The sequence below is a fragment of the Dinoponera quadriceps genome, unplaced genomic scaffold (assembly GCF_001313825.1).
Source record: "Dinoponera quadriceps isolate SergipeBrazil2010 unplaced genomic scaffold, ASM131382v1 scaffold533, whole genome shotgun sequence".
NCBI classification, from domain to species: domain Eukaryota; kingdom Metazoa; phylum Arthropoda; class Insecta; order Hymenoptera; family Formicidae; genus Dinoponera; species Dinoponera quadriceps.
Genome location: NW_014554780.1, coordinates 1,036,055 through 1,056,352, shown reverse-complemented (window position 1 = coordinate 1,056,352; position 20,298 = coordinate 1,036,055). Strand labels below are relative to the sequence as shown.

General features: G+C 43.8%; 1 protein-coding gene across 5 annotated transcripts; it reads left to right on the top strand.

Annotated features, from left to right (window-relative positions):
* Positions 1 to 10,110: 10,110 nt before the first annotated feature.
* On the top strand, positions 10,111 to 19,596 carry LOC106741851 (sodium-independent sulfate anion transporter-like). 5 transcript variants are annotated; one of them, XM_014614245.1, is made up of 12 exons: positions 10,111 to 10,227; positions 11,601 to 11,852; positions 12,539 to 12,723; positions 12,911 to 13,106; positions 13,378 to 13,598; positions 13,928 to 14,072; positions 14,666 to 14,830; positions 15,087 to 15,248; positions 16,343 to 16,483; positions 17,269 to 17,414; positions 17,488 to 17,649; positions 18,996 to 19,596. In XM_014614245.1, coding segments are annotated over exons 2-12 (1,665 nt in total). In that variant the 5' UTR covers positions 10,111 to 10,227; positions 11,601 to 11,851; the 3' UTR covers positions 19,137 to 19,596. The 5 variants fall into 5 exon arrangements, with proteins under 5 accessions (XP_014469731.1, XP_014469730.1, XP_014469729.1 ...); XM_014614244.1 differs by having other exon boundaries at positions 10,111 to 10,356; XM_014614243.1 differs by having other exon boundaries at positions 10,111 to 10,950.
* The last annotated feature ends 702 nt before the right edge of the window (positions 19,597 to 20,298 follow it).

Below are 20,298 nucleotides of genomic sequence, written 5' to 3'. Positions count from 1 at the left end.
TTATACAGGGGAATTTTTGATGACGGGGGGATTCTTGATGATGAACGACGTAACTTTTCGTTTACCAAAATTTGATTTAAGTGATGTCTTTTAAAGGGGTGCTTTCTAAACTGTCGAACTGACACACCACCACGTTACTCGCGAGTTAGAAACAAAAGATTTAATTTTTGCTCTTCATGTCAGCAACAGCGTTCATTCTTAACTGTAGGAAACATTAAATGTCATTTTGATAATTGATCGCTGATAACAATAGAGTGGAGATTCGTGTTACTTCTTGCGGCGTCTAATTCCTTTTTTCGTAAATATTCCATTGTCCTTTAAATTGTGAAGTTATTCTGGGACACCCTGTGTATCTTATATTTATCTCTTGTACATGAATGATTTCGAATATCACCGCGACAGCTCTTTCATGCCATTTAAAGTTGAGACAGATGTCCGTGATATCATAAGCCGCACGTGGGAAGCGCGAATCGAGCGCGAACCAATTGTCGTCGATTTGCATACGACGCGGGAAGCTCGACGTGTGTGTCTCGGAAGGTTGATGCCGATCGCGAACGTGCCGTCGCATGGATCGTCGCGCAACCTCCCGGTGCGCGACGTTCCCCTCGTAGCGAAAATGATCAGGCCGGTTTGACGCGCGGAATTAATTGATCGCGCTGGGATAATCAGTGTAGCGTCGTTCCACTCTTTGAATTCCAATTGTTCCAGCAAGATGTGGCAATTAAACTCATCTGCTGGAAAACCGTGCGAGAGAGCGGGAAAGCGGCAGGGGAGGAGTTGCCGCGTGTCGGGCACATTAGCCGTAGTAATTAATTCGAAACTCGCGACCGATTCGGCGAGCGGCATATATTTATTGGGTGGGCTAAGCAGAAGTGAGACGCTCCCTGTAGAACGCGCGGGAGAGCAGACGTATTCGCCGCAGCGTGTTCAATTAATTCGGGCTCATATCGTATCGTAGGAAAGTCGCCGGAGGGATTGCGCGCACATGCGTGTCTCGCGATACTCCGGATTGCGATTCAAAAATTTGCTCGTTGAGTAATTCGAATCTACGCGCGACCCAGTACAGAAACGATTTGCATTTGATCATCTTCTGACGGAAATTTAATTTGGAGAATGAATGACTCTTCCTTCGCGGAGTAATGGGAATTTTATTCGGGGCTTAATTGCATAGAATAATCGAGGAATAATGGCAAGTTACGACGAAGATGACAGAGAAAACGGCGGTCCGTGAGAAAAAAAATATATAAGGATCAAAAAATTCCTTCGTGCCTCGTAGTAACGTTCGTGGCTCACGAAACGACGCATATCGCTGGATTCTCTTAATAAAATTATGTTACTTGAACGAATAACGTTACATCCCTTTTTCATTCTCTCTCTCTCTCTCTCTCTTACTTTCTTTCTCTCGCTTTTTATTGATTTGTATCTCGTCTGAGAGTGCTCAACTTACTCGCAACTTAAATTAATGTCCTGTGTTAAATAGCGTTTAAATCTTTTGACGATTGCACACTTAGATCTTCCGGATTTGGCGGATCCTTTTATCCCCGGATCCTTAGATTCTTGAATATTTACTTCTTGCGCGCTTATATCTTTAGACAGTGAAATCCCTAAATCCTCAGATACTTAGATGTTTAGACCCTTGAACCTTCTTCTAGGATAAAATTTTCATCGCGGACAATTCGACCCTAAATTCTGTTAAGAGTAAAACCCTGTTAGTGGGATTCACTTATCCAGAACACCTTGTATGATATTATCGATTATAATCGAGATATTAATCGGAGATATTATATTGTTGCTTTGCCGGCTGCTATGTTATATAGGAATGTTATATAAGAAACAACAAGTGTCTTCTTCAATAATCTATTTCTTCTCATTTTTATTAGGTTGGTGCATATGAAATGTCGGATTCTTAAGTGATTGTATAAAACTGTATATCTTTCTTCAAAAGCTGTTTATTCAATCAAAGTATGCTCCATTCGCTTCAATACACTTCTCCCAACGAGATTTTAAAGCGTAGATGCCTGTCTTAAAAAAATTTTGGTCTTTAGAATTAATAAACTCTGATATCGAGTTTTTTAGACTGTCTTCATTTTCATGGTGTTTGCCTCTTAAAAACAGCTCTAAATGCTTGAAAAAATGAAAATCGGTCGGCGAGAGATCCGGTGAATATGGTGGATGCTGCAAAACTTCATATTCCAGTTCGTTCAGTTTCGCAATTGTTTTGTGCGATGTGTGCGGCCGAGCGTTGTCATGGAGCAGTAGCGGGCCATGCCGATTCACAAGCGATGGGAGTACAATTTGGTGTCTCAATATCGTTGTATGGTCAACTTTCATCCTGATAGCAAGTTCCCTCGTGGATACGGCTGGATCCGCTTCCACTAGAGCCTTCAGGTCATCATTATTCACAGACGTTTTGGGTCTTCCGCGCGGCTCATTTTGCAGTGAAAAATCGCCAGTCCGAAATTTTTCGAACCAACGCTGCACTTTCCGATTGTTAACCGTATTCTCCCCAAACGCTTGGTTTATGTTGCGTGCAGCTTTTGCAGCACTATTACCAAGTTTGTACTCATATAAGAAAATGACGCGAATGTCGGCAGAATTCATATCGGTAATAAACTCAAAAGAAATAAAAAAGGGAAGACCTTCGAGAAAACCTATTTTGTTGAAATGAGTCTCTGGCAATGGACAATACGAGTATGAATGAGGTTATGCCAAATACAAAAGTATAACGAAAACAGGGAGGAAAACGTCCGCATGTAAAGAGAATGCGACATTTCATACGCACCAACCTAATACACAATTTACAACTTACGGTTCATTTCGTTCTCATTGAAATGTTGTTCTTTCAATCTCAATAGAGTGGATTTCACGAAGTTCCAAATGTGTTACCCTGTCGCTTCGCGAAAGTCTTCTAAAAAGATTGGAGGATGTTCAAAAATGTCTTCGGTATTGAATAAGAAGAATCTTCACCGATAAATCGCAACGAACATTAAATAACAGTGTAATGGTTAGTCCTGATATTCAGGGATATGATTTTTTTCCATTCAATAATGCAGGAGTGTTCTTTGTGTAGCGTGAGAACTGAACCTGATGGTTTCGTCCCCCTCACGACGGATAAGAACCCGAAGGGTTTATTTAAAACGGCAAAAATCTCGAACTGCCTCGTCGCGAAAAAAAAGAAGAAGAATAGCGAAGAATAGAAAATTACTGTAACGTAGAAGTTACGTGATATTCATTAAACATTTACCTCTCACCGTTTCCTTTCATGCGCAGCGACGCAGAAAACCACGGCGCAATTATGCTGTTCGTATGCCCGTGACACCATTTCTTTAATAATCAGTATGGATTAATAATTTTTACGTAAGTTGAAAGTGATAATAAATATGATATAAATGCATTAAATGTATCGATGTATTCTCATACTTGCTTAAAATTTCTCTCGACATCATAAATATATCCCAGCCGAGTGAGACTGAGATACTCTTTCAGTTCATGAATGTTTATATATCTTCGAGAACAATGTTCTGCATATATATATACGATGTATTTTTTTCATGTATATACTTATTGAAGAAAATCGATTCTAAAATCTTAACAATCATGAAAATGTAAATGAATATGATAATACCTGAAAATTTATTGATCTGCGTATCTATTCATACCTAAGCATCAGGTGCACCGTTATATAATGCTATTATAATCCATCTGTACGATATTAAACGGACTTTACGTTATGTCGATAACGATAAGCGTCGATACAATATTACAGACGATATTGTAAGATTCCATATGATTATTACGCTATTCATATCAAGCACATTAAACGTTCGTTTATTGTATACTCGGGTTTAATATCGCAAATAATTGACGAGAGGAAAAGCGAGATGATTTTTTATTTGTTAATCGAACGACGGTGAACGAGATAGAAGATTCGACGATAAGATCGCAATCGATCGGACGGTATATCTACCGTGAGCTAAAATGGACTAGACATTGTTATATTCTCCCTTTCGATAACTCAATGATGTACAAATATCGCTTGTCACTCGCGTCGAAAAGTCACTGGGTAAATCACTGGGACATTGCCGTGCGTGGAAAAAAGTAATGGGTGGGCGTATCACGCTTGACATTTTAACCGATGTGTCAATTCGTTGTAATACGAAACGTCGAAAGTTATCTATAGTTTACGCAAGACAATACGATAAACTCTGTACGCGTTGGCGATAACAATGGCGATATCGCCGTTATGTTATTACACATGATAATTTCTGACGTCGGAAAAAGATCAAGAGTCATTCAAAGTAAGAATGTCTGTGCATAAGAAAATTGCCAAATGTAATGTAAGTCGATGACATAATTAAGCCATTAGCTGTCACATATGGTTCTTCTTCGTGAACCATGTCGTTTTATTTTTTATATCATTAATTACATTAATCAATTCAAAGATAATATAATTATAATTAAAAAAAAAATTAAAATCTAGAAATAAATAAATGGAATCGAAATATTAAAGAAAATAGAGGAATCGTTATTAAATTATGACTATTTATTGTTATTTTTATTTATATTTATATAGAAGAAATGTGTTATGTATTGATTCTGAATTCAACTTTAAAGTTTCTAGCAACAACATCTATAAATCATCGCTGTATTTAATTGTTAGATATTTCAGTGTACGCAGAATTAATTCACAGGAAAGTTCTAAAGCTAATACGTAAAAAGAACGAAGGATAGAGAAGCAAAAGTTGGTTAGTATTATCGGATAACCATATCTCTTGGTCCCATTTGTTGGAATTAAATTCGGGTTCTAATGGAAAAAAAGAGGGAAAAAGAAAGAAATACACGACCTTTTACGTTTTAACAGATGAGCAAATATTGAATCAAACAGGCATAACTAGAGAGAAACGTAACTCTGTGGAGATTTTCTGGAAAAATATCGAGAATGATGATTTCTGCATTATAAGTAACTTGAAACAAGTCGTACTTTCGAAGATTAAATTTTTAAAGTGCGAATATAAAGAAGTAGCAAAATGTGTATGTTTGCTTACGGTATGTGCGCGTTAATCTTCATTTCATTTTTGGCGGATTTTATTAATGGATCTCTTTAATTTAGTTTGACTTATTTGAAAGGCTTTTAGTCACACAAAGGTATTTAATATCAGATATTAAATAATTTGGGATGGATATATAGTATAGTATTCATTTTAATTTCTACAGATAGATTGTCGCGCGCAATTCGAAATTAATCTAAACTTTCAATGAGGAGAGACACGAGAAATAGGCGGATGTAACATATATTGATTGACGACGGGTAATGTATGATGTTCTTTCGGACATATCAAATCGACATTCACCTTCTTATTCCGGGAAATTGTTTTTATTTACGATCGCGACGAGTGGCGGTAATGCGCGATATAATGCTTCGGCGGAGCCTAAAATGGCCGCGGAGGGGTAGATGTAACGATAATTATTTTGATACCATGAGATTAAACTGAAATATATGTGACTGTCTTAGGCATTCCTATCCCCCGAAGTCTTCGAATTACGCCCCTTAACCTCTCGCAGAACCTGCGAATGGCGTTACAAATTTCGGGATCTCTGATAATCCCATTCTGTACGAAAATTATGATCCCTACGGTCCCGTAACGATCACCATAAATTCTATCTGAAAACATCCACGCCCCGATGTAACTTATTCCAAATTCGGCACCGAATAATACGGCATGTAATTCGACGAAATAAAATCACAGGCCTAATTAGGCGAATCGACTCTACGTCCGTTAATTAAAATATTCAATACCGGCCTCCAGCACGTAACACGATTAGCGATCTTGCGTGAATATATCGTTACTTTTTATTAACTATTAGGATTTAATCATTTATACCTTTTATTCAAGAAAAACCGATGCAATTATCACGAATTGGAACGCTGTTATTAATTAGGACATTCACTATGTTCATTTCTTTATAGAATGACCTTCAAAATCATCCTTTTAAAATATTGGACGATACTTAAGAAATATCCTATATATATCGATTTGCCACGGCGTAAAATTTCCCGTAAATTATTAGTCCCCGTGTACGCAAGTGAGCCAATATCTGAACGTAAATTCGAAAGCGTCCTATTTCCTGTGCGATCGTGTATTGTACAAGAAATAAGGCTTATCGGTCTCGTGTTAGTCCGATTCTCTTAATTCTTTCTCGGGATTTTCGCCGAAACGGGCCAAAATCTGAAGATCGACTCGACAACTGATCTACCGGCATCGTGGACGCGATCGAACGAATTATCTACTCACCTCGCGTTGTCCCGGCTGACAAAATCAACCTCCGTACGTGCCATTACGGCGTTTTGTCCCGCGGCTTCCCACGACGATTCCCGCTGCTCGTCCCGGACTACGTACATCAGGATGCTCATGACGAGGACGATTTCGAGAGATCACGGCGGATTCCGGTGGGAAAACGACGACAGCAGCCGCCTCGTTTCGCGCGTTTTGCGCCACCGGGACACCCGCTAATTCGTTGCCGCTCGACGACGATGCTTCGTGCCGGGGCGAGACGCCTTAATGAATTTCTTCCGTCGACGAGTAACGCGGCTGCGACGATGGGGTGGCCAACATGCCGCTCCGTAAGATTAAAATCACCTCGTTTCTCCTCGAGCGTCCTGTTATCGCGTTATCTACACACGCCGCCGAGTTCATTCACGAGGAGCAGCCGGCGCGTATTTCATTAACGCGGGCGTACGTTGCAGCAGCGAGATTTCATCGTCAGTCGTGCGCGCGCGAATTAAAGATTCGTCTCGTTATTGCGGCGTGCCGTTAAACGCCGGCCGTTACGGCGATTGCGGCAACAGCGATCAATTGCGCGCACAGCGTATTAATTCGTCGGCCGCGGCCTCTTTCGTTCTCACCTGGCCTGAAAACCCGCACCGGGGGGAGGACGGATGCGCGATCTCCCGGCGGAGGAAACGCGGGGGAGCGATTATAAACGGCGGGATTTAAAATTACATCGTCCGTGCGCTATTACGTTTCCGCGCGTCGCATCCTTCGTGCGCAATTATTCCCTCCTTGCTCGCCGTCCCATCGAGCGTCTCTCTCTCTCTCTCTCTTTCTCTTCCGCGCAATTCGCGCCTGGTTCACCTTGCGGTTTTTCTTCACTCTTGAGGAGAACAATTCACGAGTTTCGCGCGGACCGTCCAACGTGGATCCGACGCGGCGTTCGGCGGGACGTTTGCGACACCACCATCATCGGCAGGTGCTGGGACATCTTCCCTTCGATCCTCTCACCTTCTCTCGCTCTTTCTCCGTCCGAAGTCACCGGCGGTGGGTCGACACCGAGGTCTCCTGTATTCGCGGCGAGCCGTCGCGGCGCATTGAACTGTCCGAAATTTCCCACGTCAACCGTTGTGCGCCGTGCGGCGAAAGACCGATCGATCCGGTTTCGGCAGCGATCCGTAAGCGACGGGATCGGAAGCGCCGTAATCTTAGCGAGACGTTCGTTACGCGCTCCCAGGGGGGAGGAAAACGATCGGGTCAATCCGTACCAACGACCCCTCCTCCGCGTAGAAACGTCGCGGGCGAAAAATATATTTGCCCGTCAGCTCCGGCGAGACTCCGGCGCGCTGCATTATACGTGGGCGGATAAATTGGACGTGCAAATGAATCTAACGATACCGAAAGGGAGGGTGATCACGCGTCGGTAAAAGTCAACGGTCGGATAAGCATCGGAACGTTGCTGTTTATTCAGCGAAAATCGCGTCAAGCCGACGAGCGGCGTTGAAAAAGCGAAATATATTGTATGCGATACATAGGCGTGTATATTTAATTTACACACACACACATACAGAGAGAGATAGTAACAATATAATTACGGTGTAAATTTATAATTGGCAGGCGGCAAACGCACGAGCGTTTGCGTCAATGAATCGACCATCGAACCAAAACTGATACCTGTCGACCGAAAATGATGACGCCGTTAGACCGGATAAAACGGACGGTAAATCGGATCGAGGTTTCAAAAACTTCGCGCGTCATTTAACGCGTACATCATATCAAACGTTCCATAATCTCGAATGATGGTGAAAAAGTTCATGTTACGCGGGCAGTCTGTCGCGTCGGTGGAGCGTGTTCAGTAGGCCCGACGTTTCTCGATTCAAGATTGCGGTACGACCGCGCGATTCGACGGGTGACGGGCGCAACTTGCGTCTCCAGGGCACGTCGAGTCGCTCGAACTTCTCCGACAGGGAAAATACCGTCTCGTTGATACTCGGTGATCGGAGAACGCGCTTACGAGAGTCGAGACTTCCAACGGGACAAGTGACGACCGACAAGCGCGACTTTTACACCCCCTCGTCGAAGCACCCTGTCAATTTCAACGGATCTCAAGGGACGATCTTGCGACGACTCGATCGCAACGACGATTGATTTTCGTATTTTCGTATTCGGAGTTGTCATTCGAGGTCTCGGTGCGGCGACTGAACGAGTGAATGAACGTGGAGGCGTGGGGTTTCCGGCAGGGGGTGGCTCTCGCGCGCCTCGACGCGACGGTGTGCTGATGCCGCCGCGTTCGCACGCGGTTTGCAGGGTCGCGACGGTGAGAGAGAGCTTCGCAGTTTCGCTCGCGCGGCACTGAAGAGCGCCGCCGGCTCATTCATCGTCGGCACCCCCGCGAACGCACGCCCCGGCGTCGCGCAGGCGTTGCACCCTCGCCCCCTTGGTTCCCCGGCGACGTCGCGTCGCCGCGTAGGGGAAGTAGAAGGGAGGAGAGGCGGTGGAAAGAAATCGAGAGTTCTGCCGTGCGCGCGTTTTCTACGGAGTACGGCTCGAATCGGCGATCGAGGTGGCACAAGTCGCGATGATTTATCGCGTTTCCCGCGCGGGAAAAAGCGAGAGCGAGCGGAACGATCGGATCGCGCGCGATTTATGGGAATTATCCGGCGCGGCTGGATTTCTATGCCGTCGCCGAATTCTTGTGTTCTCGTTCACGGGTAAACACGGAGGATCGCAGTAAGAGATCGCGATGGTTGGTCGAGAAATTTCGCAATGTTTAAAGGAAAGACTAATTTAACTCTAAAATACTAACCCTATTATGAAATATATGGAGGAAAAGTCATATGCACTAAAACTGGCATAATTATGATAAGCCGGACGTAATCACGTTTCTCGGTTGTAAGCTGTTCGAATAGAATATGAATGTCTACTGTGAATATTCACAGTGTTATCTTTATCATGACGCTTATCGTATCTACTCGACAGTACCTGCAATACGGCCATTTCTCTGTTTTCTTTGGACTTGTTTAAGTGTGTTTTTCGAGAGCTCCTATAATCGAAAAAATAGAGATAAATATACGCGAAAAATTAGAAAAACAATACACATATGTACAAGGATCATCTCTGCATGTGCTTATTAAATCTCATCGCAAATATCAAGGAGTGCCATCAGTCACGTCCGAGGCGTATCTCGCCATCGGAGGGATCGAAAATATTTTCAATTGCTTACTACTCGACGTTATCGCTTATAGATTAATCATTTTATTATACTACAAAAGAACTTTATACCTCCCGGAGGGAAATTTTTAATTCTACATTCAATCTTCAACCGAAGAAGACGGAAATAACTCCCCATTTGTAGCATCAAAGGGCCGCAACAGAAGACCTTTGAAGATTTAATGTAGAACTAAAATGTCGTCTCGGTTAACCACGGATCCATAATTGTTCGGAAACGAAATTAACATTCCGTCTGTTTCTTCATCTCGAGATAGATAAATAAATAAAATGACAAATGAAACGATAAACCAGCGGACAAGTTTCCACATTGCCCTACTTGTAAGCGTGTCCATGGGTTCGCCGCGTAAAATTCAAGATTACTATCGCCGGAGAGCGTACGACGTCCGGTAAACGCATCAAGTCCACTTTCACGCCGACCGCAGGTATTGCGTAATGAATAACCAAAATATGGTAATCTGTGCTGCACTGTCTGGCGCGAATTTCGCTTAATATACAGCGGATGCCCCTCTCTGACGCGGTTACGGCAAGGCGGAAGGAGAAGCCTAACCGTCGTCTCACTCTTCCCCGTTGCAACCGGCAATCTCTCAAGTTTCCACAACCAACTGTTACATTCAGTTCGCCGACGCGGCAACGTCGACGAACATTGCTACCGTGCCGTTTAAGCCGGTTTTATACCGGTTTCATCCGTTACACCGCAGCCAGACCCTCGCAAACATGCATCGACCGGGTTAGTGTCGCGAGTGAGAGCACACGCTCGAAAGTTTGTTTTACCGAGCAATGTGCCTGTGTCGGTGCGTGTCTGAAAGTGGAACGGGAATCGCAATTTCTTACGACATCTGAGCCGGAAAGCCGACAAGTAAGATGAGCAATTCCTCTTTGTTCCCGGTGATTATGCAATTTCTACGATCGTTCTGCGGTGACACGCGTTGCAAAAAGCTACGGCCTCTAATCTGTTAACGTCAGACGAATTCTCGAGACCCGAAAGAGAGTGACGAATAGAACGGATTCCGGCTCGGATGTGCGTGCCACTCACGCTGCATCGTGCAGCATTGAGCGATCGCATCGGGCCTTAAGATACCGACAGGTGATTTTCCGCGCGTCCGTATCGCCGCTCTTGAGAAATTAATTCGACTTCTATCACCGATAAGCCGGTTCCGCGATTATTTATAACATGAAACGATGATACCGCGATGCAAGCTGTTTATATAAGGCTGAGTCGGCGGTTCAGTCACGCAGCGATGTACCGTCATCGTCGGTATCCGTTTCGAGAATAGTGAGCGAGTCAGCCGTAAATTGTAAACAACATCGTGATCTTCAATGTCGAGTGCGCATTGAGAGAGTACGTTTTGTGCGGAATGGTCTGTGTAGAACACATTGATCATACTAAAAGGAAAATAAAAAAGAACGGAAGGAAACGGGCGTTGCTGCAACCTCAACCACGATTTGTCTAGTCTATATCTTATCATTCTTTTTCTAGATCTAGAGTGCGTAGCTCTCACCAAAAGTAGAGCAGAGAGAAGGAAAACTCTCAGGGTCGTTCACTTCGAGATAGGTTCTTGTGAAACAATTACCGAGCATAGAATATATGCACTAAGAAATAGAAATAGAAATTTTGCGAAGTAAATGTTGTGACATTTTTTTCGATATATCGGTTAGAAAAATTTGATTGTGACGACGGGATATATATTTTTGTGAAATATACCTAAGTTTTTTTTTATTAATTACCTTATTTGCTAGGAATAAAAGTTTATTTCGCCGTATTTAAATAAACATTGATTATTTCTGTGAAATAAATCTTATATTTCACAAGTGAATTTTTAAGTCTTTTTTCCTCAGTGTGAAAATATACCCAGTCTCCTGTCATTTTTACGAAGTATAGCTGACGTGTTCAATCGTTTATAGCGAAAACTTGTTTTTTCAGTTACGATTCCGTCTGCGCTGAGTCATCGAAATATTTTCATGTTTGAATTACGCGCAGAAAGGATTTTATCTGTTATTTTTCTCGTCCGATAATTTCCTCACTTGTCTCTCTCTCTCTCTCTCTCTCACCGGTGAGAGTTGCTCTCCTTGGCATTGTCCAACTCGAATTCTTCATTGTAGAAAGCGAAATCTCGCCGGAGAAATTCGCGATTAGTGATTTTGGAAATCCCCCCGGCGCGGCCATTCTCGCCACAAGTAAATCGAGACGTTCTGTCGACGTTACATCCGCGGGAAGCTATTATTCTTGGAGAAATTAATCACTGTTAACGCTAATCGTCCGTCCTGTTCCCCGAGGAGTATTTGCTCATCATTCGCGGAATCGTCACGACGACGCTTGCGATCTTTTCCACTGGACCGAGAGCGATAATAAAAGTGAGTAAGCGAGCGAATCTGGCCGCGTGTCGAATAAAAACGTAGCAGCGCAACTCGTCTTTTTCGCCTATCGTGTCGCTTGCATTGTTCCTCCTCGGGAGCGGATCACGTCCGCTTGTGCTTCGCATTTGTAGATTTAGAGAATACCTCGCTCCGGTGAGTCCCTCGGGACTCTGCGCTGTTCTCGCTGCTCCCTCGTATCAAGCTCGCGATTGAGGAACTAAATGGTGGACGACGAGTACACGTGTCGCAAAGAGACCTCGAAAAAAAATTGCCTTCTGCGAAATCTGCACTCTGGAATCTTGAGAGAAACGATAAAAAAGTGCATTTGTCCTTTACACCGGGAATACATCTAATGTCCTTAATTAGAATGTCATCACGGCAAATTTCCCTTATATTTATTGGATTATTTCGAATCTACGTTAGCTTGTTGATTTCTCCACTTCTTCAATCGCTCTTCCCATTCCCAGCCCTTGGCTTTGCTCTCAGCCTCATTAATCGCGTTACTTCGTCCCCGCTTAACCAAGTTCGAGGTTGATGTGAGGAACAAGCGCGCTACGACATTTGTTCCTCGGCATCCATACTGCCCGGTCTCTTTCTCGCGACGAAATTCAACATGACGCGTCCTTTCGAGAGAAGTCACGTTGACTCGCTCGACCGTGAAATAAGGCCGAGTCTGATTTCAGTGGTCAAGTGGTACGAGAGAGATAAATGCCGGGACTTCGTGGTGCAGAGGTTACCGGTTCTCGGCTGGCTACCGCGATACAAGCCCGCGTGGCTGCTGCAAGATGCGTTGGCCGGTGTCACGGTCGGCCTCACAGCTGTGCCGCAAGGCATCGCTTATGGTATCGTCGCCGGCTTGAGTCCTGAGGTATGGGTCACGAGAGAGCAAGAGCTTTCGCATACGAATTGGCATATGAATAACAGTGAACGTAAGACGTAAATTTAAGCTGAAGGACAAACCGGGATATTGCTTTAGGCTATTTCGCTAATTTATTAAGCGACTTCGCTTTCTCCGGACAGACAATGCTCAATGTTTCCGTCGTGCGATGTTGCAGTACGGACTGTACTCGTCGTTCATGGCATCCTTTGTGTACATCGTTTTCGGTTCATGTGAGAACATTACTATTGGACCAACGGCTATTATGGCCAGCATGATTCAAGATTTGGTCGCGCATTACGGCGCCGACATGGCTGTACTAATCGCTTTCCTGAAGGGATGCATCATCGCGCTTCTAGGAATTTTCCATTTAGGTAATCCGAACGCTCGCGAGAGAGCACAGCGAAAGCAATTAAACACCTTTGATTTTATGAAAGTCAAACTGTAGGGATCGTCTAAGCGAAAGACATTTCGTTCTATCGAGCGTACACACGGAAAAATATATTCTGCATTCGAATGAATGTTATTGTTTCAAGTATTTCATAAATTCACGTATCCGCAACTATGTCAAAAGTTCGTCATAAGTATCAGATTTATTCAAATCAAATTGATTCAACCCTAAATCGTAAGTCTACTCGTTCGAAGGTTTTCTATTGGACTTCATATCGCTGCCGGTGATCACCGGCTTTACCGCGGCCGCGGCGATCAACATAGCGTCTTCGCAATTTAAGTCGCTCTTGGGTATCCCCGGCAGAAGCGAGAGCTTCCTGGATTCTCTGATCGCGATCTTCAAGAATCTCCATCAGATCCGATACCAAGACACTGTGCTGGGCATTGGGACGATCGTTGTGTTAGTTCTGCTTAAGGTATAAGGCTGTCATCGTCATTAAGCGCGAAAAACTCTGTTCCGACGTCAGGTTTGAGTCACGACCGCCCCAACTGTTTGCTTTGTGTAAGCGACAGAGCGATTACGTTCGTTTCGATCGGCGTGAAATCAATTTCTTCGCGTGTTTATTAAACTTAGAACAGCACATGGATGTGTACCACACCTGAAACGGTGAAATCGGGACTCGCAGGAAGTGTGGTGTTCTAAGATAAAACAATTCTCCGATGTCCAGCGCGGAGTCGCGAGAAGTTAGAGGCGGTAGCTCCATGATAATAGGATCTCGCTTGTATCCTTTCTTTCTGCCGACAGAATGTACCGGGGCGGCGCGTAGGAAATGTTCTTCAGAAAACAGGCTGGATTGTCGCTTTGTCGCGCAATGCGTTCGTCGTCATTGCAGGCACCGTCATGGCGTACGTCTTTTATATCAACGGAATGCAGCCTTTCAAATTAACGGGTAAGTGGATAGCTCGTTCTTTCAGTATCGAAGATCCGGATCTGCTTGCCGAATCCGAGCGAAGACATTTCGGCAATTCTTTCCACGGGATGAGGGGGAATTTTGAATCGATTCTTCTTCATTTGCCGTCCCCCTCGATTTTTCCAGACTCGAGAGTGTCCTGAGAGATTCATCATACCGTCGGGCGCGGAATAAATTCGCGATATGAATTGCGTTGCGAACGATTAATCATCGAATTCCGCGCGTACAATATTCGTCTTCACCACGTCAGCAGCACAAGCCGACATCGACTTTGCGGAAACATAATTTACCGTTTTGTATATTGCCGCGGATTAATCGATCGACCCTTAAATTCTCGAGGCGCGATCGGTCACACACACGTCGAGTCTCATGACGCATGATATAGAATAATCACCATTTTACATTCAGAACGCGAAACGACCCCCGGCACGTTGTTTCCCATACCGACGATACACACGTCGGCGTGAAAAATCATTTTATGCCCAACATCGGCCGCCGCGATTGAAATGTGCGTTCCGCACCGTCGGTGCACCGGGAAGTTCTCGCGAATAACGGACGGACGGGGTTTTCAGGATCGATGGGTCAGGGTCTGCCGGTGTTCAAGCCTCCGCCGTTCTCCACGACCTTCGAGAACCGCACGTACAATTTTGTGGAGATGGCTAGCGCGATGGGCACGAGACTGTTCTCGATACCGGTCGTGTCGACGATCGAGCACATCGCCATCGCGAAAGCCTTCGGTAAGTGAATTCGCGGCGGTAGATTGCTTTCGAGAGCTATTGCGGAAGTGCGCCGAGGCTTTGTGGATCGGACGAAAAGGATCCCTTCGCACGAAACGCGGGATGCGCTTCGCGCTTTTAAACGCAAAGCGCTTTCACGGCCCTTTCTCGCTCGCTATTCCTATTCGTTCGTATCCCGACGCTCCGTTACTTTTGAAGATCGGTAATCCGTTCGACCGTAATAGAATGCGGGGTTTTTTCTCTTTTTTCTTTTCAGCGAAGGGCAAAGCTCTGGACGCCACGCAGGAGATGATCGCCCTAGGAGTCTGCAATATTTTTGGGTCGTTCGTCCGATCGATGCCGGTGACCGGGTCTTTTACACGTACGGCCGTCAATCACGCGTCAGGCGTGAGAACCCCGTTAGGAGGGATATTTACGGGTACGCGACAATGATTGGACATTTCAACGCCTTTGAATCCGACGCGATTTGAACGCGAATCGATCCGATTCGTTAACGGAGAACTTGCGATCTGATTACGCCTACGGCGCACGGGGATTTGAAAGTGACAATTTTCGGCCAGAGCTCTGAATCTCGGTAAAAATGATTCTTTATGCGCGAAAAGTGTCTCTGAAGGAGAAAGGTCTCTTTTGGATAAGTACGAAATAACTTAATTTTCTCGTGAATAGTTCCTTCCAAAGGGTGCGTCGTTCCTTCTTTTACGATATTCCTGAATAGGAAAAGAATTTACATCTCATTTTCGGAAGGACTTTACATCATTTAGTTGAGCATTTTTATTATCTAATTCTTTTCGGAAACCTCATATATAGTTCGATAGGACACGTTGTACGAATCTAAAAGGAATCTAAAAATAATAATTTTCACTCGTATGAAAATGACAATCATAAAAGACCTCATTTAAAACGAAACTAAAAATATTTTTATTCGTCTTTTTGCGGATAAAATTAAATTTTTACGGATAATTTAAGGATAAAAAACAAATTAGCAAAAGATCAATATCGTTCCGGGAGTGATCTGTTCAAACATTAAGTTACGATATATAACCAAATAAAAGATAATCGATCGATAATCTGTCATTTTCAAAGCAAGTATTGTATATATAATTATAATGTTCCCTGTACAAGTACAATTTGTGCAGCTTTGACACGATATTCCGGTGGTACCTTGCGCTCTTCCTGCTGAAAAAAACAATCTCGCGTTCCTGGGCGTGGGTTGTTGTCAATTTTCCGCGAGATATGTTCTTAACTGACGAACACATGGAAGCGCAGGATGGATGCTTATTAGTATTTCTCGGAAAATGCATTTTAACGCGCATAGATGACGTCATCGGCGCGACCACTGCACGGTTAAATACGTTTACATGCGGTTGCAGCGACGTCGAAATAGAGAGAAGCTCGGGAATACGCGGGAATTCTTCCGGCGGCGCGGGAGTAACTTCATTTGTCAGCGAAGCGCGTGAAAACAGCGCGTTTCGTCGAACCTTTCGGCGAACCTTAATTACGATGCCTTTTCAGGCGTTCTGGTGCTGCTCGCGGTCAGCCTCTTGACTTCCACCTTCTACTTCATACCGAAGGCAACTCTGGCTGGCCTCATCCTAGTCGCGATGTACTACATGTTGGATTTTCCGACGTACGTCATGCTCTGGCGCGCCAGAAGTAAGTTCTCCTTGTAGAAGTTATACGCGACAAAATTAGCGGGATAATTTTGCGTGACCCGCGTGTAACATAATGATGTAGCGTTGCTATGATTCATGAATAACACCGGATTTTAATCGTCGTTTGATTCGTGTCGCATCCATCAATCTGTGAAGCTTGATCTACTTGAGAGACGTATACCTTAGCGCGGCCGTGTCGGTGATTGAAAGCGAAATGCTTTTCGTCGTTCGATAAGCTCACGGAGATAAATCCGTTAAGCTTTTGGAGACAAATACCAATAAATGTATGGAATGAACGTCGCTCGGACGGAGCCGCCGTATTAATATGGATCCGCCTCGAAATTAATCAAAAATGAGTAACGACAGCGCCGCGGGGAATAAGCAAGAATGACGAGACGATAACAAGTCCCCGGCGTGCGACGCTCGTCCGAATTTAATATAGCAAATGAAATTATTAAATGCCTCCTACATTATTTATCGTACGATTTACGTTTGACAAAATACACCCAAATTACCTTCCGTAAACCGCGATATTAATCGTGGGGCTACTCGAGATACGTATGAATCGTGATACTTTTTAGATAACGCACGTTTGAAATAATTATCTCGCGGGATACGCGCTTGAAGAGTTAATTGAAATCGGGGATTCCGTAGCGAAAATCGTATCGTTGCTGCGAAATGTTACGATATTCCGTCAGACAAAATTCAGATTCGTCCGGCCTTCTCTCGACCACCGCCTCAATTTCGGAAGACTAATAACACGAACATATCTGCATACTTTTATAGAGGTCGATTTCTTCGTGATGGTGCTGACATTGGTCCCGAGCGTTTTTCTCGGTTTGGAGATAGGCATCTTGATCGGCATCGTCGTCAATCTCATGGCGTTGCTGTATTTCTCAGCACGGCCTTCCATCCAGACGCAAATCGAACAGGTATAGTAACTGAGACATGGATCGATCGGAAATATACGCGAATTACATTTTTCTTTCTTCGTCCCGAGCGCAGATCTCGGGAGAAACCGTAATAATCGTGACACCTGAAGAGGCAGTGACATTTCCAGCGGCGGAGCGTCTGCGTGCTAACATAATGAAGCTTTCCGGAGAGAGTGAATGCAACGTGATACTTGATTGTAAGAACCTGAAGAGGCTCGACGTTACGGTCGCTAAGGTAGGCAGTGAGTTTTTGTTCGTGGTCGACATGAAAGACGCCAATGTCGACGTAAGGCGCTCCTTTAGATAGGCTCGTGGGGAAAAGGTCGCGAGCAAACGAGCGCGCGAAAACGATGATGGAGATTGATGACGTGCATTCCTTCATCGGAACAAAACGATTTAATATTGAGCCGGCCGTTTTCAGCGTAGTACAGCTACGAATTAAGAGCACGAGTGAACAAGTAGTAGGACAAAACAAATAAGTTTATTTTAAAACTAAAATGTTAAAGGATAACAAACAATATATTGCAGGATAAAACAGAAAACAAAAACTATAGCTTATTGCGAAACAAATAAAATATAACACTTTTTTTTTTAACATTTTAAGTTTATAATTAAATAGTACAATGTTTCATTATTGCCTAAACATTTTATATTCTAACATTTTATATAACGTTTTATATAACATTTTATATAATCTAAAATTTTATATAACAATTGAACATTCATAAGACAACGTCATATATACCGAAATCGGCCAACGGATTTAAAAACACTTCAAATATGATAACAGAGCACAAGTGGGTGAAAATTATTTTACAGTACTTTGCCTCTCGATGACGAAAATATCGGTTGGCGCGGTTCGAGATCGAGTTCGGCGGGCGCTAAAAATGATACATGTGGCACTAAACGTGTCAATGAGAATTATGCTGTTCGATCACACGATTCTGAAATATATATATAGTTCGCGAACTCGGCACACACATTAAACGCTCCGATAATTAAATCAGTCTAGTGGCGACGCATTGGAAAAATTCCGCGGTGGAGGGTGCTAATTACTTCTGTCTGTCTACAAAGTTGCTCGTAGACGCGCGGATGTATACCGGGTCACACGTGAAAGGGGTGGCGGCTGTTCGATACAGTATGCGATGTGAAGTTTATTCGACAAATAGCACCGTTCTGGGGAAAACGCCGCTCTAACAAACTATTATCATCGTCCTCTGAATTCTTGTAACCGCGAAATACGACGAGCCTGGACAAGTCGCTATGTACGAGCCGAATTTCCCCAGCGGGAGGCTTAAAGGGACACGTGTTACGCAATCGTTAAGGAAGATGTGATATTAACTTTTCGACCGTATCGTATCGTGTATCGGGAAAATTCGAATTTTACCGACGTTATATCCGACCCGTTATTACCGAAATTTACCGGATAATGAAGTGAACGTTCATTCGTTTCCGGGAGAAGAGAGGGAGAGAAACGTTATAACTACTCGTCCAGGTTCTTTCGCGAGAGAAGCACTTAATAAAGTACTGCGCTTTCAACGTTGATATCGCAATTAATTTAAAGCTCTGTCCGTCCTGCAGAATATGAAGCTGCTGGCCAAGGATCTTTCGCTACATGAACAAAGGATCACCTGCAGTAATTGCTCTGAACATGTGACCGCCATCCTGAGGGTCGTAGCACCGGAACTATTAAATATCAAGAGAGATGGGGACGGGGGATAACCACGGCTGAAGAAAGAAACGACCTCTCTTTCTGTTTCTCTCTGTCTCCCTGAACGACACAAATGTGATTGCCTGATTTCAGGCACCGCACGAGGCTAATAAATATAAATGCAATCGCCCGGTCATTAGGCGACGTTGTACGACGTTGCTTTTCTTAGATAGATGTTATCGACAACGTTAAATTTCACACGTTCCTCTTCGCCTCGAGTGCGTTTCCCATACTTCACATGTGCTTGAAAGCACCACTACTCGGAAACATTAATCGTTCGAACGTTACAGATATTCATAATATTATACAATTCGTCGATTCAAAGCGAGAATTATTCGTATCCTCCGTGAAGACATGTTAAATTTACGGGTAACGAGTAACAAGTTCGTGAGATTTCTAATACGCGTGTATAGCCTGATTTATATCCTGGATATAAAAAGAATCTGTGAATAAAAATTATTTCCCTCCGAATCTTCTTTTCTACCGCCGTGTGTGCGCGCGCGCACGTCGGAAATTTCCCTTATGTTTATTCACCCGGGGCCATGACAATCGCGACCCTTTTATACGACTTCAGAACAGCAGCGTTTATAGCCGCTAGAGGCCCGAGTGATATATACGTCTCGCGGGAGAGCAACGTTGGCCGAAAAACGTGCCTCGGTTCGTTCCTTTTATTGTTTCCGCCTCGACGAAAGATTCCACCTGCGCGATAATGGTCTCTTGCGCAACCGTTATAAGATAAGTAAATCTCAACTGCAGCGGTAAAATAAAATAAAGGAGTACACACGTTGCATGTAGCACATATGTAAACTAACCGATATATCCCTCCCTATAACGCGATATCTGTACGAAATGTTTAAGTCAACCAGTTGGAAAGAAATAATGAATGGCCGATGAATATACAGGGGGGTGAGGTACGCTGATTTAAAAATTATAGTTATTTTTAGCGCCAAATATGTCCTTTTCTTCTTTAACTTTAATCACAAAAAGTAGCAGTAGCAACATGTACGTAACACTATCACACTAGATTACTGACACTGTAGTAATGCTTATTAGAAAAATGGTTGCTCAATTTTTGTAGTTAAAATAAATATGTGTGTTTGGTGCGGAGAATAATAATAATTTTCTACCGATACTTGAAATTGCCATTTAAAATAACTTAGCTATCTCTCTTCG

Bases quoted from the DNA above. Each gene is read 5' to 3' on its own strand.
- LOC106741851 (XM_014614242.1), top strand. The intron at 13,107-13,377 runs GTAATCCGAACG...ACTCGTTCGAAG, and splicing joins TCTAGGAATTTTCCATTTAG to GTTTTCTATTGGACTTCATA. The intron at 16,484-17,268 runs GTAAGTTCTCCT...ATACTTTTATAG, and splicing joins CATGCTCTGGCGCGCCAGAA to AGGTCGATTTCTTCGTGATG.